Consider the following 19111-nt stretch of genomic DNA (forward strand, 5'->3'; position numbering starts at 1 on the left):
GCATTCGATACGTTTTCCTTGATAACGACACAAAACCCTACTACACCTTAAGATAGAATTTTCATCCTTTTTTTGGATACTTGATACCTAAGCGACATTGTATAAACTTAACATTTAAAGTTCCTGCAATATATGAGAAAATTACCGTAATTTGAACGTTTATTACGTTCAACAAACAAACCAAATACATTACAACAGTTTTCAACAAGATTCTTGCTTTGCTAGAAAGTTAGAATCTAAAAACTGAATATGAGCGCCTGAAAATAAAAGTCGAAGGGCAGAGGGGTATTTCGAAAACTATTCCTATCACTCTTAATACATAACATTGGAGTAACATACATGAATAACAGCGAATTCTGCAATCAAAATATGCGTTTCATTTCAAAATTTTAGGCTTAATCTAAAGGAGGGATAAAGTGTAACTCTCCCCTATCGCTTTGTCATAATTTGATGGAACACATGCTATTCCAATGATCGGTATCTATAAATATAGGGTCGCTGCTCCCTAATTCATCTTAGCTCCTCTATTCATCCCACCCATTTGAACACATTAGCTAGAGCAGTGTCTGTTATGTCCATTCAACGCATTAGCTCAAATGGCAGGATGAATAAGGGTACATTGTACTCGACTTTCTGCTCCGCTCTATCGCGAGCATTTTACATTTTTCAGGCAAAAATTTCAACTGTGCTGCTTCTTAGGAACGAAGCAAAAAAGATGATACCTATTTGAGTGCAATCCAAACCGTCGAAGTATCAACGAAATAGTGAGACATCCTGACTAATGGTTCGTCTACTAGTGTTTGTACCGATGGAGTCAACTCCACATCATAGATGCAGACAGATTATTGCCTTTGTGCTCAACAAACTTTGATGAGGCTTTAAACTGCTCGCACGAAAAAGATCTACTGGATAAGCGACATAAGGACAAGACTAGACGATCCAAACTGAGATAATGGATTTTAGTTCATAGTTTATAGTAATTTCTCCACTGGATTGCACGTTTAGATCGTTCAAAAATTAATTTTAAACTGAAACGACTCGAATCTATGAATACTCACACATGTATACTTGTATCTTTCTCATACAATCCTGAGGAGACTGATTTTCTATGGGATTTGCTATCTTTTTGGGACTGATTTGCGATCATAGGCAGTATAATCGAAACAAAAAAATGTTGTTCCTTTTTTGACTGCTAAGCTCCACCACGCCTTTTAGTGAAGATCGGGAATTCAACCCTGGTCATAATACGGGGCACAAAGCAAACGACCGGATACCGGAGGTGGGGCAGCGGGCTTCCAGGAGGAACAAGTCTCAAGATCTACGCTACGAACGGATGGAGAGAGCGGCCATGGACAACACATAGCAAGGAACGCTGCACTTGTAGGGAATGCTGCGACTAGGAGACACCAGTCGCTCATCCTCGCGGGCATACAAAGGGCTAGGATCATGTGGACAACGAACCGTTGCGGACGACATCAGATACTTCAGATGTTCAATAAAACGTACCCAAAGTGTTCCAGACAGCTGAGTCCTAACGCGATGAACGCAAGGCGTAGTGCAATCATTCGCAACAATATGCCCACTCCAGCGGAAATCCATGTGATTCAGCAGGAAGTGCAGATAGACCTGAGTAGAAGAACCAGTAGAGCAAGCAATGTGTCGAGGCGACATTCAGTAAGGTTGGGCGTGTCATTTGCGAGTGAGGGTCGCCAACTTGTTACGCTGTTGGAGGCATCTGCAGCTGAAGTCCCATCGTTACCAGAAGACCCACACCTTGATCGGCAGCTATTACGCGATTTGGTCTTCAATATGAACAGTTAAGCGGTTGTTTAGTATCACGACATGGACCCAATGTCGCACCCCAGGATCCCGAAGTTGCCGTGTTCTTTTATGTTAACCTGTGCATTTCAGGTCATGAACGGTAACGTTCTTCCAATGCACCTGGAATTTTTGCAGTACATGGAAGATCTGCAGTACTCTGTGCTGCAGTGGCGACCGTTAGATGTTTAGGATACCGACTTACACCTAGAGGCGACCCGCCCCAAAATCACCGGGAAAGGCGAGTACGTGATAACAAGCGAGCGTTCTATGACCAAATCAGCCCCGAGAAGCCTGATTTTAGCGGAAGTCTACCGGATTTCAGCGGTATTACTAGCTTTTGAGCCGTTATTTGAGAGGCCTTCTGCTAAGGCGCGAGGAGGAGTGAGCAGGCGAAGAAATTGACGAGATGTCACCGTCGAAACCAATGATGTACGCGGTACCTTAGCTATTGGGCGGAATCTGGACTAGACGGCGTCCAAAACTTTTGGTAAAAGAGGCTGACCATTGTACGATGGCTGTATGTTCCAACAGATCGTTACGCAAACCACGCCTATTGCAGGATTTCATCATCCGTGGTATCTCAATTCTCCCCAAAAGCACGTCCAATCCATCAAAGTACATACCAATTACCTGTCAAGTCTGTATAAGACCCTGAGCAACATCATCAACACATACGTATGTGTCCATTGTTAGCAGAATTGCATCCGGATACAGGGGCAGAAGGGATGCAAGAAAACACACATGACTGAAAAGATCAAACCATGGTTGAAGAAGCAGTTTATAATCAACGGAACCTTAGTATGGCCTATATCGATTTCAAGAACGCATACGACTCCATATCGCACACATTCTTCATCAAGGTATTGAAGATGTTAACAGTTAATTCTCTAGTCGTGAGGTTCCTGCGATAGGCGATGGAGAGGTAGACAACAATACTGCAACTCAGAAGTGGGGAAGCTGCGAACTGTGAAATCTTGCTGCCTTCCACAGAGTGCTACATTTTCTATAACTTTGGTTGGATAACCGCATCTACAAATTGGAAGCATCTATGTTTAAAGTTACGTACCTCTCTCTCTCTCTCTCTCTCTCTCTCTCTCTCTCTCTCTCTCTCTCTCTATTTGTTGCTTTCAACAAAGATGGCATGACTAGTTCACGTCAAACGCTTCGTGTGTGCATACTTTCAGATAGTGCTTTTGACGCATGTTTTATATCGGTGATGCTAACTAGCCATATTTATACTGTTACAGTCAATCTGACTGTTGAAAGCGCAGATAGGAAATGTGTCTATTTCTGCGCATTAAATCATCAGAAAAGGGGTTTCCACTGAAAATAGACAGTAATGCAAATATCCAACCCTTTCATTTGGGTCTCTCATATCAATTTAAAACATAAAACACTTAAGTAACACGATTTTTCATACAACTAATGCAAAAAATTACATTTTCATTATTTGGTATGAAAGAGGTGTTAGATGCAACTGTATGTTCCGACATTATTCTGCTTGAGTTTTAGAACTGGTTCATGTCTAAAGAGTTCGAATCGTCATGAAAAAAGCGAAGACCAGGGATAATTGGCCATGTTTTTAGTTTTCAATTTTTAGGTAAACCTTGCAAAATACCATACGTTGCATGAGAGGGCAGACTGTTGGCAACATGAATTTTATTAGAACACTATAGATAATATATAGAGTAGAGTGGATACAAGTAGGTCAGTTTTTATTTGACGAACTCATGCGATGGTCTTTTTGCACTGATTCTGACAAATAAGCACTCGTTGAAAAGGTTATACATCTGGCAACATTTTAGCAATAACGATTTTTTCCTGGTTAAATATTTTTCAAGCTAAATCCAATAAGGCGAAGGCACTTTTTCTCATTTTCGTTAATATACTTCAATAACACCTTCAATTATTATATTGTTAACTCACGCGAAATATCTGACGCGATTTTATTGCTGACGAGCACTTTGGAACTTTGAATTGTTTAGGCGCTGATCGAATACTGGCGCCATCTTGAACAGATACAATTGCGATCTTTATTTTCTCTTTTCACTTCGTTTTGGGGTTTTTCAGGCAAAATTACCATTTTCTTGTCAAAATAATTCAATTTTGCATTGTAGTAGTGACCTATAGTGTCCACAAACAGCTGACCTATCTTGGCCTCAAGCGTATGTTTTATTTTGATGCCCGAATTTTAGTCACATAGTACATAGTTGAACCCATTCTACTCTAGGTAACTGTGCTACGAATGGGTTTCGTATAGAAAGCTTTCGTAAGATATGCGAGTTTTTCGTACATATGATGAATTGTTTGTAGTTCTATGGAAACGGATTTATCTTTTGCGCGAAATTTATCGTCTTAGATGGAACTATTCTTCGTGAATACAACGAAATGTTCCGTTATTTTACGGTCGTATATAATACGAATATTTCATCAGTCGCACGATTTCATTTCGTTCATCGAACAAAATTTTCGTATATTTTTTCATGTGTTCTTTTGGGATTGATGTTTGACAACATGGATTTCTTTTACATTAAAGAGTTCGATCTGGCAAAATTGGTTTTCTTTCAAAACGCATAAACACTATGAAAGATGGTTATTCGTGCTGTTAATGGAATAAATTCGTTATCAACCCAAGAAATTTGTTTTGCGCTACTCACGGTTTTTGGTAAGGAATCCCCACAATATTTATTCACAAAAAATAATTACTACGAGAGAGCATGTAACTTTCGTAAACATTTTCCTTAAATGCCACGAACAAAAAATATCACAGTCATTCTAGTAATCAATAGTGAAAAATTTACGAAAATTTTGAATTATTTCATTTCGTTCATGAAAAATAGTTTTGTCTTCGACGACAAAGTTCGTGCAACGTATACTATATATTTAAATTTACGAAAACTCGCTATGTTTTCAGTGAGTGAAATGAACCAAACCAACTATGCTATGGAAATGCTTTGTTGCAGAAAACGACGAATGAATTCGTGCATTGTATAATCTTTTTCATTCTATTTAGAAGTGTATTTTATCAGTGATTGTTTGATGTATTGTTTCCATTTTTAGACACAAAAATATACCATCTCCGGTGTAAGTTGGTGGTATGTATGGGATGAGATTGCAAAATGCCAAAAAATAAGCAATCGAACGAAAATTCAATTTCTTCAGCAGTCCATATGAAATGTGCTGATTGTCTTTCCAACAAAACTGTATCGTCACTTCCATTATATTTAAGTCAAACTACCCCGGTATTTGGACTACTCTGTATTCAGAAGCAAATTTTCGAATTTCTTCGGGCAGTTGGCCGAAGTAAATGTTCTCTGAATTGACGAGATACACAAGAAAAACATTCTCTAACTTTGGAGTAAATTCAAGTAATGAAAATATTTGTGACTATTTTTGCAGTGTAAACAGGAGCTTGAGCTTGCCCCGCGTGCCTCGCCGCTTACATACCTCAACCACATATTTAACGAAAAAGGATTCATTTCATTTCGATTTCATTTGTAGATATGTGGAGACTGAAAGCTCTTTTTACGAACTATCGAAAAAAATCATTTGGCGAAAAGATTAAAAATCACCTTAAATAACACAAACTGTTTAAAATTAAGAAAGATTATATAGTATACTCGAAAACGCAATATGGCCCATAAGTTTCATAAACAAAAATGTTTTGCAACAAAAACACATCGGTTAATGTATTTCGCATTATTCGAGGTACACGCAACCATAAAATAACCTACAGAATAAGTTCTTTTAACTTAAATTTAGGTACCGTAAACCGGGGTGACATTGATCACTTTTCGAAGTAATCATTACATATTTTTAGACGCAACACATTTTTTTCAAGTTTAATATTTTTAAACCATGTACTGATGTATGGAGAACAAGATTGGATGGTTTACCTAAAATTGTCCGCTTACAGCTATATTTTCAAAAATAATTTCAAGTTGAAGCCCGTGTTCGTATTCCGGGGTGACTTTGATAACCTGCATGACCCACATTAAGTTGTTGATGTCAATGTTTTTCATTCAAATGTTTTTTTAAACTAATTCTGGAAAGATACTCATTATTAAATAGATATTAATTGGTATTATAAAAAGTATTTCAATGTACTGCACAATTCGAGTAACCAAAATTCGTATAATTTGTTTCGAACTAGAATAAAATATTCTGAAAACCTTTAAAACTGCTAAAATGGTTTTATTTCAGTGCTTTGTCAATGTACAAAAAGTTTTATCTATTTTAACACGTTGGAATATTGAACAATAAAAAAATGTGCGAATTTTAGCTTAAAATAATTTTAAATAATTGCCAACTAGTTTCACAAAAAAAATTATTTAAAATAAACAAACTCTTGAAACTAAATTTGCCACATCCCAATCTAAAGGAAAATAAAAACTCGCTTGTAATTTATTACTCTTGGTCAAATCTGAGATTTATTTGTTTTATAAAAAATAGACACTTTACGAAGCTTCGTAAAAATAAGGGAAAGTCAAATTTCGGTGTTTCGTAGTTTTGGACCCAAAAACCGAACAATATACTCAAAAAGTATATCAAATCAGTATTTTATAAGTTTAGAGTAAAAATCATTTCAAATTAAAATGATTCGGTAGACAATTCTGGTTTAATAAGCGATCTACGAAAAAAGTTTCGAGTGATCAAAGGCACCCCGGTTTACAGTACTTTTGAGCTGTGCGTCGCTTTCGCACTTATTAGTGTTGTCAAAAACAAAAGTTGTTTGGGTATACTCAAAATTAGGTAAATTCAACTTAAATTAAAGGTTGAGTTATTATTTTGCCGTAGTTAAATGGAAACCACCTTCAACACGGTTTACCTAATTTTACCTTCCTGCACGATACCACGAGATTGAGTCAAAAGTACTGAATTTTAGATAGTTTTTCGGTGGCGTGTATCGTAGCAAATAAAACTACCGAACAAACAATATATTTGCGACACTAATTCACTAGAAAGACAGAAACCTCCTGACTGAAGTCAATCAATTTGATTTGTAACATTCACCTTTTTGCTTGCATTGTTTGACAAAATGTTGTGTTCATATCCAAATTCAGTATACATGGATTTTAATTGAAAATTAACTTCATGGCAATGTTGAAGATACCAAATCAATCTTCCACTCGTGTACAATGCATAAAAATGTTGCGGAATCTGTTCGTTGTTCTCACGATCATTGATATCGGGTTAAAAAATGGAATGCTTATTGCACTGTATGGGTTCCTCCCATGGTCTGATGGAACTTAGTCATGTCTCTATTTACTTATATACCTCAATCGAAAAGGAGTTCAGTGTCAGTTGTCAGTAGAAGTGTTTTGGTAGCTTTTCAATTGTCATGTTAGTTTAGAATGAAGAAGTCGTTTGAAATAGAAAAAAAACAAGCCGCATAATGATTCATGTCGCTTGTAATCAAATAAGTGAGTCTCTTACTGGCTATGTTTTCTGAGTCTAAGTTACCAACTATCCATCTGTCTAAACATCAGATAAATCAGTTTTTTTTATTATCTCAGCGAAATTAAAAAAAAGTTTTATTTATCATCCCCGTTGTTAGCATTATTAATATTATTAATACAGCAGATTAAATATTCAATTAACTATGTATAAATATTATTCTCGGTTTTTATCTTTTTAACAAATTTGGCAAATTTTATGAAACCGCCGAACAAAACAAAAAGCAACAATCAATCCAATTGCTGGCGCAACGCTTCGAAAATATCCATCGATCACTGTACCGAAGAAACCCATTTCAATATATACACAACCAACACACAAATTTTCGCGGCCGTAGATTCAGTACTTCTCTTCACCGTTTTCTTGTGTTGTACTCGCTCGCTCGGTGCAGTCTCTGATTTTTGTTTGTCCCTTGCCCGAACTAAGACTAAGTAAGTCACTTGGCTCATTGGCCTACAACGTTAAGTAATGATTATGCTACGATTTTTCACATTTTTCCCCGAACATCCCCAAGCGCTTTCCACGCCTATATTGGAGTTTTGGTGTTCCAGAACACGAAATAGCCCGCTTAGTCATTTAGACACTCAACCGTTGTCCAGTCAGCACTGTCTGTATCCGTTTCTCGCCGTTCGAAAGGTGAAGGCTTTGGCATTTAAGTTGTACACATTCGAGTTTGCACTTTTTCGCAGCTGAAATCATTCTTTCTGCTAGCTAGGAACGAAAAGCAGATCAACCGATTTCGGTGTCATTTTTCCAACCATAACGACGATGGGGCTTGGAAAGTGAAAAGCGTGCAAACTGTAAACTCACTTTGCTTTTTCTCGGTCGCGACTCGAAACACTGACGACGTAATCCACTTTCAAATTGTCACATCAGCACAGCACGGCCGGACGATTGTTGGCAAGAGGCGGTGCGGTGGTAGGTACCGGGTGGGTGTTGCGAGGCGCGAATGGTGGCACACGACGGTTTAGTTACGCGTAGCGCGGCGAGAGCGATCTGCAAACGACGACGACATGCAGCCAGGGTTCGTTGTCTACTGAACGGAGAAATCTCCACGGTTTCTTGTGCATACCGTCTAAGCTCGTTACTGGTTGTGACTTTACGTACGGCTATAGGCAATATCATGATGGTTGTTGTTTGCTGGGGAGCTTGCGCGCTCGTGTATGGCAGCCGCTCTCCCCAAGACAGTGAAAGGAAAGAGCGAATTTCCTAGTGGCCGCGGTAGCGCGGCACACGTCTCCAGCACTCAAGACAGCAGCCGATCACGCTTGCTTACTTTGCTGGCATGTTGGTAAAATGATGTGAATGTTACCTTCAGCTACGAAGGCTGCTGGCAAGGTTTGAGCGGTGGAGAGTGCGCGAGTTGTAAGCTCTTTCGTGTTGGTATGCAAAGCTGGGAGAGCTTTCTGTGACGGTATGCAGTGGAGGTTTAATTTGGTACATGAATCATAAAGTTCGGCCGAGGATGAATTGAATTTTTGAAGGACACTCAGCGAGTGAATCATTTTGATTATTTATTAATTTATTTATCAAAAACATGTACATGACGTAAGGCTATCCTTTTTTATTTGTCATCAACAAAAATCCAACACGGAAAAAAATCCGTTCATAATTTTTTCGGTAACTGAACGATTTACGAAAACAGTGGCCAAGTTACTGAAATTATGAATAATAGACCTCGTATTCATGAAACTATTTGTATTTAAAAAAACTTTCTCGTCCCGAATATACCTATGACGTTACACTCGAATATTTGGTTGGGTTACTGTTAGATATGTTTAGTTTTTGTTATGATTCTTATACATAATTAAGGAATACACAGCGGACAATGCTATGCTACAATGCTATTTTATTGATGTGTTTTCTACCGGATTTTTCTATCAGACTAGCGGGTCATGAACATATGATTTCAGAATCTCAGCCGCGATTTTCATAATTTCTATTCACGTTATCGTGATATTTTATTTATGTATTTATGTATTTATTCTTATTTTTCATCTGACCTATGTTGGTCTACATGAAATGTAGTTGAATGGGAAAAACCCATTTCAGGATATACTTCAGAAGCAATCCTCAAATGGGCGTAAAAACCCATTATCTTTTCATATATTCACACCTGATTACAATGGATTCACACTACAATAAAATATAATAACATAGTACACAGCATTACATAAATAAAAAATACAAATATTACAAAAAATGAATCTTAAAATCTAAGTCAACCTTCTTAGTCTATTTTTGAAAACATCACAAGATACAGAAAAGTCAAAATGGCCATAAACACTATTAAAAACATTACACATCGCCCTAATGGGTTCGTTTTGACCGTACTCGGTGCGTTGAAACTCGAGTCTTAAAAAGTTATGCGATCTGAGACTTCTCGGGGGCACATTGACATTTATTTGTGAGAGAATATCTGGAGCATCTATTTGGCCAGTTAATATCTTCCCAACAAATACTGCTCTAAATGTGTTCCGCCTTTTGGCTAGGGTTTCCATATCGAGCAGACGACAGCGATCGATGTACGGTGGTAGCTCTGTTGGGTTACGCCACGGCAAAGTTCTAAGAGCAAAACGGAGGAATCTTGCCTGCACTGCTTCTATTCGGTTGATCCAAATTTTAGTCATTAGAAGAGTGAATCATGTTCATTATTTCAGGATCTTAGTCACAATTTTTGATATTTTAATAACGAGTTATGTGATTTATATTCATGATTTCAGGAACATTATCGTGATATTTTAGACATTCGTTGGTTTTTGATGATTTTTCGCGAGTTGTGTGATTTATGTTCATGATATCATAATCCTACACACGATTTTCGTGTTTTCTTTTCAAGTTATCGTGATATTTTATTCTAAGCATACTTTCGAGTTAGACACGTGTTCATGATATCAGCAGTTTTATCGTGGTATTTCAAATTTTCTGAAAATTATCTCAAAGCTTCCATACGTTACTATGATAATTTTGAGATGATTTTCGCAATGTTGTTTAAAAACAACCTTGCGTATTTAAGGGTTAATTGGTTCACGAATACATGAATAATTTTTCATGGTTTTATGAACTATTTCACGAGCACGGATATTGAATCATGATTAATATAGTGGGAATCATGAACCAGTTCACAAATACATGAATAAAATTGCATGTTTTCGTGAATTATTTCACTAGCACGAATGGTAAGTCGTCACTATTGTACTAGGATTCGTGAACCAGTTCATGAATACATGAATAATATCTTATGATTTCATGAACTATTTCACGAGCAAGAATGGTAAGTCATGACTATTATACAAGGTATCAGGAACTACCTCACGAATACATGAATAATATTTCATGATTTTTTGAACGATTTCACGACCACGGATATTGGATCGTGATTTATATATTCGGAATCATGAACCAGTTCACGAATGCATGATTAATATTTAAAGAATTTCTTAACTATTTCACTAGCATGAATGGTTTCGCAAATATTTTCAAAATCGAAAGCACTACGTAAACTAGTGTCAGTCTTGTCGTGTAGAGCATCGAAAATAATCATAATGGTGTCATGACAGCATTTTATTAGTCTACATTGAGATGCTCAAACGACAACAAGTGTGTTTTTTACAATTTTGGATTTGATTTTTGTGCATAATTGACTACAGGATATTTCTTTTTGTCAAACTGATCGCATTAAAAAGGTAAGTGGATTTAGATTTTTTTTATAAAAGCCCTACAAAGTGCATAGATGAATTTGGTTCATATTTTTTAATTGGCTCGCATTGAAAAATTACGCGGTGGGGCAAATCCGACCTCTAAAATATGGAGTAAATTCGGTCGCATTTTTATTGCTTTTTTGGTATGAAAGTGCATAGATGAATTTATTTATCAAATCAAAATGCCAATCAGACATTCAGCTCGAACCAAAAGAACGCCATCAACCTATTTGAGCAGCGAATCAGATGAATTTGATTGATTATGCTGCGATATTTTTTTTGAATTCCTTTATCTTTTATTACTATTCAATAACATAACATTCAACATAACATAAATTCATCGAAAAACTATTAAATTTGGGTAATGTCTGTACTAAACCAACCAAAAACATATACTATTTGTCTTTCGTTTCTTCTGCTGTCAATTCTATACATTGGACATATTCGGTATATCTACTCATTGAATGCTTATTCGAAGTATATGCTAGAAAATGTATAAAAATCACAGCGGAATAAAAGAGACGGGAATATAAAGTATGCAACCTCTGCATACTTTGATTTCTCTGTGTAGGTGTCTGCGTTTACTCCATTTTTGAAAATTGCGAAAATGAACTTTTCGTAAAACACTTGTATTTCAAAATTTTTCTAAGGTATGATTATAATCCTATGCATAGAAAGTTGCAACAAAAGCCTAATCTTTCATTTGGTATATATAACGACTTGATCCGATGTAAAATGAGCATTTTACAGCCAAAACCCACAGTTTATAGAGAACAGTTGCGCAAAGAGTGAAGTCAAAAAAGCCTACTTATCGAGCACAATTGGAATCCATCTCTCATAACTCTGCAGTAAAGCTGGATTCTAATTTTGCTCGATAGGTAGACTTTTTTTGGCTTCACTATCTGCATACTCTTTGCGTACCTTTATACTAAGGCCTTTGCCAAAACCGTTTATTAGATCGGGTTTGCTCACCTTACCCTATGTACTTTCAGAATATTCTATACATTTTTTCCGATTTTTGAGCTCCAACTTTGTATATAACCGTATTTTATATAAACAAACCGTGTGTTCTGACACAACTATTCTACAGTCTATAGAGAACAGTTGCGCAAAGAGTGACGTCAAAAAAGCCTACCTATCGAGCACAATTGGAATCCATCTCTGATACTTTTGCAGCAAAGCTGGATTCTAATTTTTTCTCGATGCTTCACTTTTTGTACACTCTTTGCGTACCTTTATACTAACACCTTTGAACTACCCGCATAAATAAAAACTTTATCTGGAATCCTCCATATTATACAAAAATCATAAGTGCTATGGTAACCACATACGTTAAAGTCTATTTATGATATTACGATAAATGCGTTTTCCAGTAAAATTATATGAAAATATAGAATGAAGATACGAGTTATTATTACAATATAGGGAATAGTTATAATATAATATTGTAAGTTAGAAAAGAATTGAGGTGCTTCCGCAGGATTATTAAAAAAATATATCTAAACGATTTGTATTGAAGTCACAATTATACTAGTCGTTTTCATATGGTTCTGTAAGGTTTGCTTTAAAGAAAAACGTGTATCGTTACAATTTCCTTACAAGATTACCATAATGTTCACATCAAGTCGAATCGTTTGGTTACAGTTTACAGTAATCCTTTATATTGAATTGAATGTGTTGTTAAAATGAAATAACAAATCTTTGTTTATTGCACATATTTATTGGGAAAAAATAATAATTTATCCATGAATAAAGTGCTTTAATACTTTATTATTATTTCTTACCAAGTGGAAATCAGATTATTTAGGTTGGATAAAAGAAATTCCAAATTTAATTTTTGGCATACAGGTTTCGTTTTTGGACAAAATCTAAAGTTTCATACCTTTCTGTAAAAGGTGAAATGAATCCACAAGGCTGTCAATAATGTTTTACTCAGCGAAGGTCGATTAGATTAATTCACATTTCATCTATAGCAACAATTTGTTTATAAGCACATTCAGCAAAATGGTAAAACTAATCATAATCAAATTTCGTATATGGCGAAATATATCACATCGTAACACTGCCGTTTAAGAAGTTCTGTTAGTAGGAAGGAGCTTCCCGAATTTAGGATGGACTTCTAGAGAAGGGCTAACACCATGTATTGCAGTTCTAGCAACCCAAGAATTTCTAATCCTGCTCTAATACCCGAGCTTATACCTTTTTCTTAAGTGGATCAATCTAAATGTATTACATTTTTCGTATACTTCACGAGTCTTTTTAACAACGTAAGTACACAGCTGCCGGAAGTTGCTACACCTGTCAAGACGAGGAGAGACGGTCAATTCTAATAACGGATGCATCATCCAGATTTTCGATTTGCCTAACCAACCAGATTCAACGGTTTATATATTATATATGAATGTATTGTATCAAACACACGGCTCACCATCACCGAAAGGCTCGCAAACCTCCTCTTAAACCAATTCAAGGAAAATTAAGGGAAAATTTGAATTGAAGTTCCAACCATATACGGTATGCTCCGTAATTATTCAGCTCTTACATTCATGGCCATTTGTAATCATCAACCGTTTATTAGTATATGACATGTCGATTTACCCTCTTCCTAAAGTCGATTGTGGCTAGATTATTATGAAGACCAAAATACGTTCCACAAGATTACAGAAATAGCTCAATTGGTAAAAGCGGCATTAGCACCACCATAAGATATCAACAAGCGAACATGGAGGACGGCATGCAATCAAATCACAGATTACCATAAATCGATAGAATAAAAAAAGTTATTCGAACTGATGAGGGGGGAGGGGGAAGAGGCTCTTGGATGAATCAAAAAAAAAACATTTATAAAGTTCTTTTTACATCTGCCGCATTTGATAGTGTCGATAAAGTAGTTTATTATACACACTCATCACATTTTGCCCATGGCATAGTGTCACTCGAAAACTATAACTGTACTATTCGAGAAATGGTTATCTGTGGTCACAATACACCAAATGATTGAAACGATTTGTGGTATGGTACCATGTTTGTTTTGTGTCACGATTTGTCATATTGTCAAAAAAATCCAATAAACATAATGTAGTGCCGCAAAAATGGATTATAAGATCACCATTCCCCTTATAATATGCCCTAAAATTTGTTCGAGGAAATCGGCATTTTTGAATGGTAACGTTACTTAACGACCTATTCGGTAAATGGTACAAGTGGCGCTGACCATAAGTGGAATAGTCAATATGATTGCTGGTAGCGTTGGTTTATCGTTTCGTTAATGATAAGAGGAAACTTCAGGGAATGGTTTTTTAAGGTTCAAATACCATTTCGGTTATCTTACAGGAATGGTCACCAAATATGCGGGTATTCAACACACATTGGGTTTGATAGGATTGTGTAAAAATCTGGAAGAATCTTGTTTAGGGGCCGTACACTAATTACGTAAGGCTTTTTAGAGCTTTTCAACCTCTCCCTCCCCCCAGATAAGAGTTCGTAAGATTTTGGTGAACCTCCCCTCCCCCTACATAAGATCTTATTATGATTATCGTAATTAAAAAATCGAATTGTTGATTCATCAAATAATAAGATAGCGAAAACGATATGTATAGAATTAATACAAGAAAACTCATGACAAAATTTAACTGTTAAAATTTAAATTTTAAAGGCTACTTTACAGTTCGGAAAACGTGTCACGGGATTTGGGTCCCTGTGTATTTTAAATGGAGCTTGGGATTTCAAATCCCGTGACCGGAAATTAGTCCACACAAAAATGACAGTTTTCCTGAAGTGTAAACCCATCCGCGGGAAACATAACGGGATTTTAAAACTCTCCACACACAAATCCGGTCGGGAACAATTCAACACAAATTGTTTCCGACAGGGAAAATAGTATTTTTATAAGATTGGCAATTCGCTGCAAGTTTGATACTGTTTGTATTTTCAAGAAGCAGCAGAGTTTTTGGTTTGACAGCTTGGAGAGATCTCGGCGGGAAATTTTCCCTGATCGAATCCCGACGCAAATCTCGTGCGAAATCCAGTGATCCATTTCCCAAACCAGAGATGCCAGATCCTTTTTTCAAATGTCTGCAATAATAATTTTGAAAGACTGGGAAGAACAAAAAATGCCAGGAAAGCTAGTGTAACCAAAAGCCTTTATATTCAAAAATCTGTAAATATCTGCAATGAAACTAAAAAAATCTGCAAATATCTGCAACCAAACTAAAAAATCTGCAAATATCTGCGTCATCGAAAAAATCTGCAGCTAAAATTAAGTCTGCGAATTTGCAGACATATCTGCAAATCTGGCATCTCTGTCCCAAACTGTAAACTAGTCTTTAAATTGGAATCTTGGCATCGCTGGCCGAATAATTATTGCGCACAAGCTTGCATACAAGACAGCAACTTTCCACGGACAGAGTTGCCATTAATACAAATCCTGCACAAAAATAAAATTTCAAAATCTCAATTCAGATCGATAGAGGTTTTACAAATACGAAGTGAAAAACAAACTTTTCTGTCTAATCTTTACAGTTTTCTGATAATACTGTGGAACGCTGTGTGATGCGTAACGTTAATATGCTCTTAAGCGGCGTCATCGTTGTAACGTTATACCCTAATAAAAAGAATTATACACGAATTTTAACCCATATACTGCAACGATTCCACATATGGTTTGGATTATATTCTGAACTGGTCGTTAGTCTCATAAATCATACTATGTTTATTAGGGTAACCTTCTATCCATTTCCTTTCTTTTGGGTATCTCTTGTTTCAACTTGCGTGTCACTTTATAGTAAAATGAAAAAAATCTAATAATCTGCATCGTAACCAAAAAAAGCATTGAAAGTCGCTTTGCATGGAAAGTCCGTACGGACTGTTACAGACCATGCACAGATCGCGTCAGTAAACGAAACGGCAAATTGGAAATTACGATTCCTCCGTAGTTTCCACAATCAATTTTAACAGTTTTCTCTAACATCCTTACACTGACTTACACGAGAAATATAAAAGTACCAAAAATACACACAGAAAAAACATTTGTAGGTTCAATAAAAATTTGGATTAAATTCAATAAATAAAATTATTGGTCGGCAGACAATAAATTTATTTATTGAATTTAATATAATTTATTTTTTGCTTCAATAAAAAAAAGTTATTGTTCCATTTTTTAATAAATATTTTATTGAAATTAAAACAAAATTACTGAAATTAAAAATATTTTTATTGAAAGCACACATTTATTGTAATTGCAATAAAGAAATATTTTCAGACCAATTAGTTTATTGTTTGAAGTAATAAATAATAAATGATAGGATTCAATAACACATATTTTTGGTTTAAATTCGCTTAATTTTTCTGCGTGTACTGTTGCCTTGTTCAACAACTGTTTTTCATAAAAATCGTCTGGCAGCACTGGTAACATAAGCTAACGTCAACTTTTTGCTGTCATTCCGCCCCAGCAGAGATTGCTTTCGGTGCTGCATGGCATAACAAGAGAGTTTGTTTGGATGTGCTGTGAGCTTTAGGATTATTCGATCCTCATTAAATTATTCAAATCGATTTGTAGGCAAATATATCCTATCAAAAATGACCCACTTCGTGGAATTAGTTTATCTAGTCGTAGCTATTAGTTTAATTCACAATTTCGGCTATGTCAGCGGTAAGTAACTCCCAATCAGCCCAGCCAATTTTACGCCTATGATTTTTGTTGATAGTGTGTTGGTGATCTGTGATTGGTTGGCGAGTGAGAAATCGCGTAGCGGCATGTCGGCATGGATTATTAAACCTTTGTATTCCTGGCTAGATCAAATGTCCCTAATTAGGGTTGTCCAGTATTTAGCTGAGTTTTACCTGAATTGTGTATAAATTAGTGCTACAAATCAGTTCTGAGGAAAAAACTCAAACCCCATTTTTGTTCAGTTAATGTGAAAGATTAATATTACCACGTCACACGTTTATTAAAGAATGTTCTGTTATACACATTCCACTAAATTTTCTGATTGACTATTTTCAGCCTCAAAAAAGAACCAGTATGTTACTTGTGGGACAGTTCTCAAACTGCTAAACACGGACTACCGAGTGCGATTGCATTCGCATGATGTGAAGTATGGAACTGGTTCAGGGCAACAGTCGGTTACCGCTACAGAAGTCCAGGAGGATGTCAACAGTCACTGGGCGATAAAGGCTGCCACAGGAAAAAACTGTGAAAGGGGGTATGTAAATGGAGACGGACAAACCTACAAACCTGTTAGTGATTATTATTCGCTATCATTTCGTTTCCGGACATTAGTGAAATGAAATGAAAACATGCAAAATATTGTTTCAAAATATTTAAAGTATTGTAGTTGGAAGGCAATGCATACTGTAGTTGAAGAGTTTTTATTATTATTGGTAATAATTTGTATTTTATTATTCAAACGAGAGCCTCATGGATTAGCCTTTAGAAAGAACAACGAGAAACATTTTTTTTCTTTATTTCTTTCAGAGAACCTGTCAAATGCGGCGATATTATTCGTTTCCATCATTTGGCAACGAATAAGAATCTGCACTCACATCACTTCCAGAGCCCTCTATCCGGAAACCAGGAAGTTTCAGCATATGGAGACGAGCAAGGTACAATGACGATATAATTTATTTTTAAATTTATCACTAATCATGGCAACTAACCATTTAGGCATTGGCGACACCGGAGATCACTGGATGGTTGTCTGTTCTGGAGAATCCTGGCAGCGTAGCAATCCGGTGAAATTGCGACATGTCGATACTGACGCATACCTGTCTGTTTCCGGAAGAACTTTCGGTCGACCGATAAACGGTCAAATGGAAGTGGTCGGTTTGGCTAGTCCTCATGGTGGAACCGATTGGACGGCTGCCGAGGGATTGTTTATCCATCCAACGGAAAAGGAAAGTACTCCAAAACACACGGAATTGTAAGATGCTAGTATAGTACGAATGGATGACGCGAATGGTTTTTGGTTGTGTATGATTTATTTTGATAGTGGCAGTGCTGCAAATTTGATACCAAACCCGAGGAACATTTAAGTAGCAACAAAACAATTGTTGACCGGGTGTTGAGTGCGCCGGTTTTATAAGGTAGAAATTGAGCGAATAAAATGATAGTGGAAAATAATTTTTTATTTGAAAGATTGTTACATTTGCCCATGTCCCAGAAAATAAAGTTAAAAAATTGGTAAATTCTAAATTTGTGGACAGGGATTGGATAGAGAGAGAATATCAGTTAGGGAACACAATTGGTAGCGACCAGGGCTGAAAAGGGCTTGACGTAGGCTGAACACTGCAGTAACAGCAATGTAACTTGCGGGTAAAGGTGGTACTTCCCATAGAGATGCACACACACATATACACTTTTAAATTAAGCTTCCAACCTTCCTCCAATAGAGGCGCTGTAACCTCTGTCGCTTTTCATTTGTATGAGGGAAGGAAAGAGATATCAGTTTTTTTTAATTTGAAGTCTTCGCGTAGGCCGAAGAGAAGTCGTGAAAAATTGCCGCCGAGTCTGGGGGATAACAAACTTGGAAATTAGTATTTGAGACAGTGATAAAAGGTGGAATTAGTGTTTTTTTAAACAACTTTCCTCATAGTGTTATGTCTGCTAGTCTGTGTCCGTAGTTCAAATACTGTTCAGACTAAAACGGAAAAATCGTAACTAATGGCACCCAGACGGAAAAACACTTCCTTCCGTAAAAATAACAACTATAATCGAAAAAATAAAACTTCTTGTGCACGAAGCTGGACGCCGAATCTGCCGCTGGTTGTCAGAGCCGGGGCTTGGTTTTCTGGCGGCAGAGTCTCACTTTTGCGCCTCTTTATTGTTTACCTTGGCTTTCTATTCCAGTTTGACTTACGAACAACAATTTAGTGTGTACGTAGAAGTGACACACTTGCCCAGATTTATTTTATAATGTATCTTCATGAATCAAGAATTCAGCACTCGCCTACGGCTGTCATCCTTGGCAGAGACAAACCCGGCCAACATACTACGGGCCTGCATAGGTGGTATGAAACTGTTGCCAACGACATTTGCGACACTATTCTTGTTGCAGTTCAAAACTGGAAAATGGGAAAATCCAACCCGCGCCAGTCGTTTTTTCTCTTGTTCTAAACAAGGGAATAACATCGGA

General features: G+C 36.6%; 2 protein-coding genes across 5 annotated transcripts in view; one reads left to right on the forward strand and one right to left on the reverse strand.

Moving 5' to 3' along the window:
- Window positions 1-8303, reverse strand: part of LOC131684296 (chitin synthase chs-2) — a 132411-nt gene extending 124108 nt beyond the window's left edge. For all 4 annotated transcript variants that reach the window (XM_058967028.1, XM_058967027.1, XM_058967026.1 and 1 more), the window contains exon 1: window positions 8089-8303. The gene's annotated coding sequence lies outside the window, so the exon portion shown is untranslated. The remainder of the gene's footprint in view (window positions 1-8088) is intronic.
- Window positions 8304-16411: 8108 nt separating this feature from the next.
- On the forward strand, window positions 16412-18088 carry LOC131684304 (stromal cell-derived factor 2). Its single transcript, XM_058967040.1, has 4 exons — window positions 16412-16629; window positions 16984-17182; window positions 17455-17582; window positions 17644-18088. The coding sequence occupies exons 1-4, from the start codon at window positions 16557-16559 to the stop codon at window positions 17901-17903; spliced, it is 660 nt and encodes a 219-aa protein (XP_058823023.1). The 5' UTR covers window positions 16412-16556; the 3' UTR covers window positions 17904-18088.
- Window positions 18089-19111: the final 1023 nt, after the last annotated feature.

This window comes from Topomyia yanbarensis, chromosome 2 (assembly GCF_030247195.1).
Source record: "Topomyia yanbarensis strain Yona2022 chromosome 2, ASM3024719v1, whole genome shotgun sequence".
NCBI lineage: Eukaryota > Metazoa > Arthropoda > Insecta > Diptera > Culicidae > Topomyia > Topomyia yanbarensis.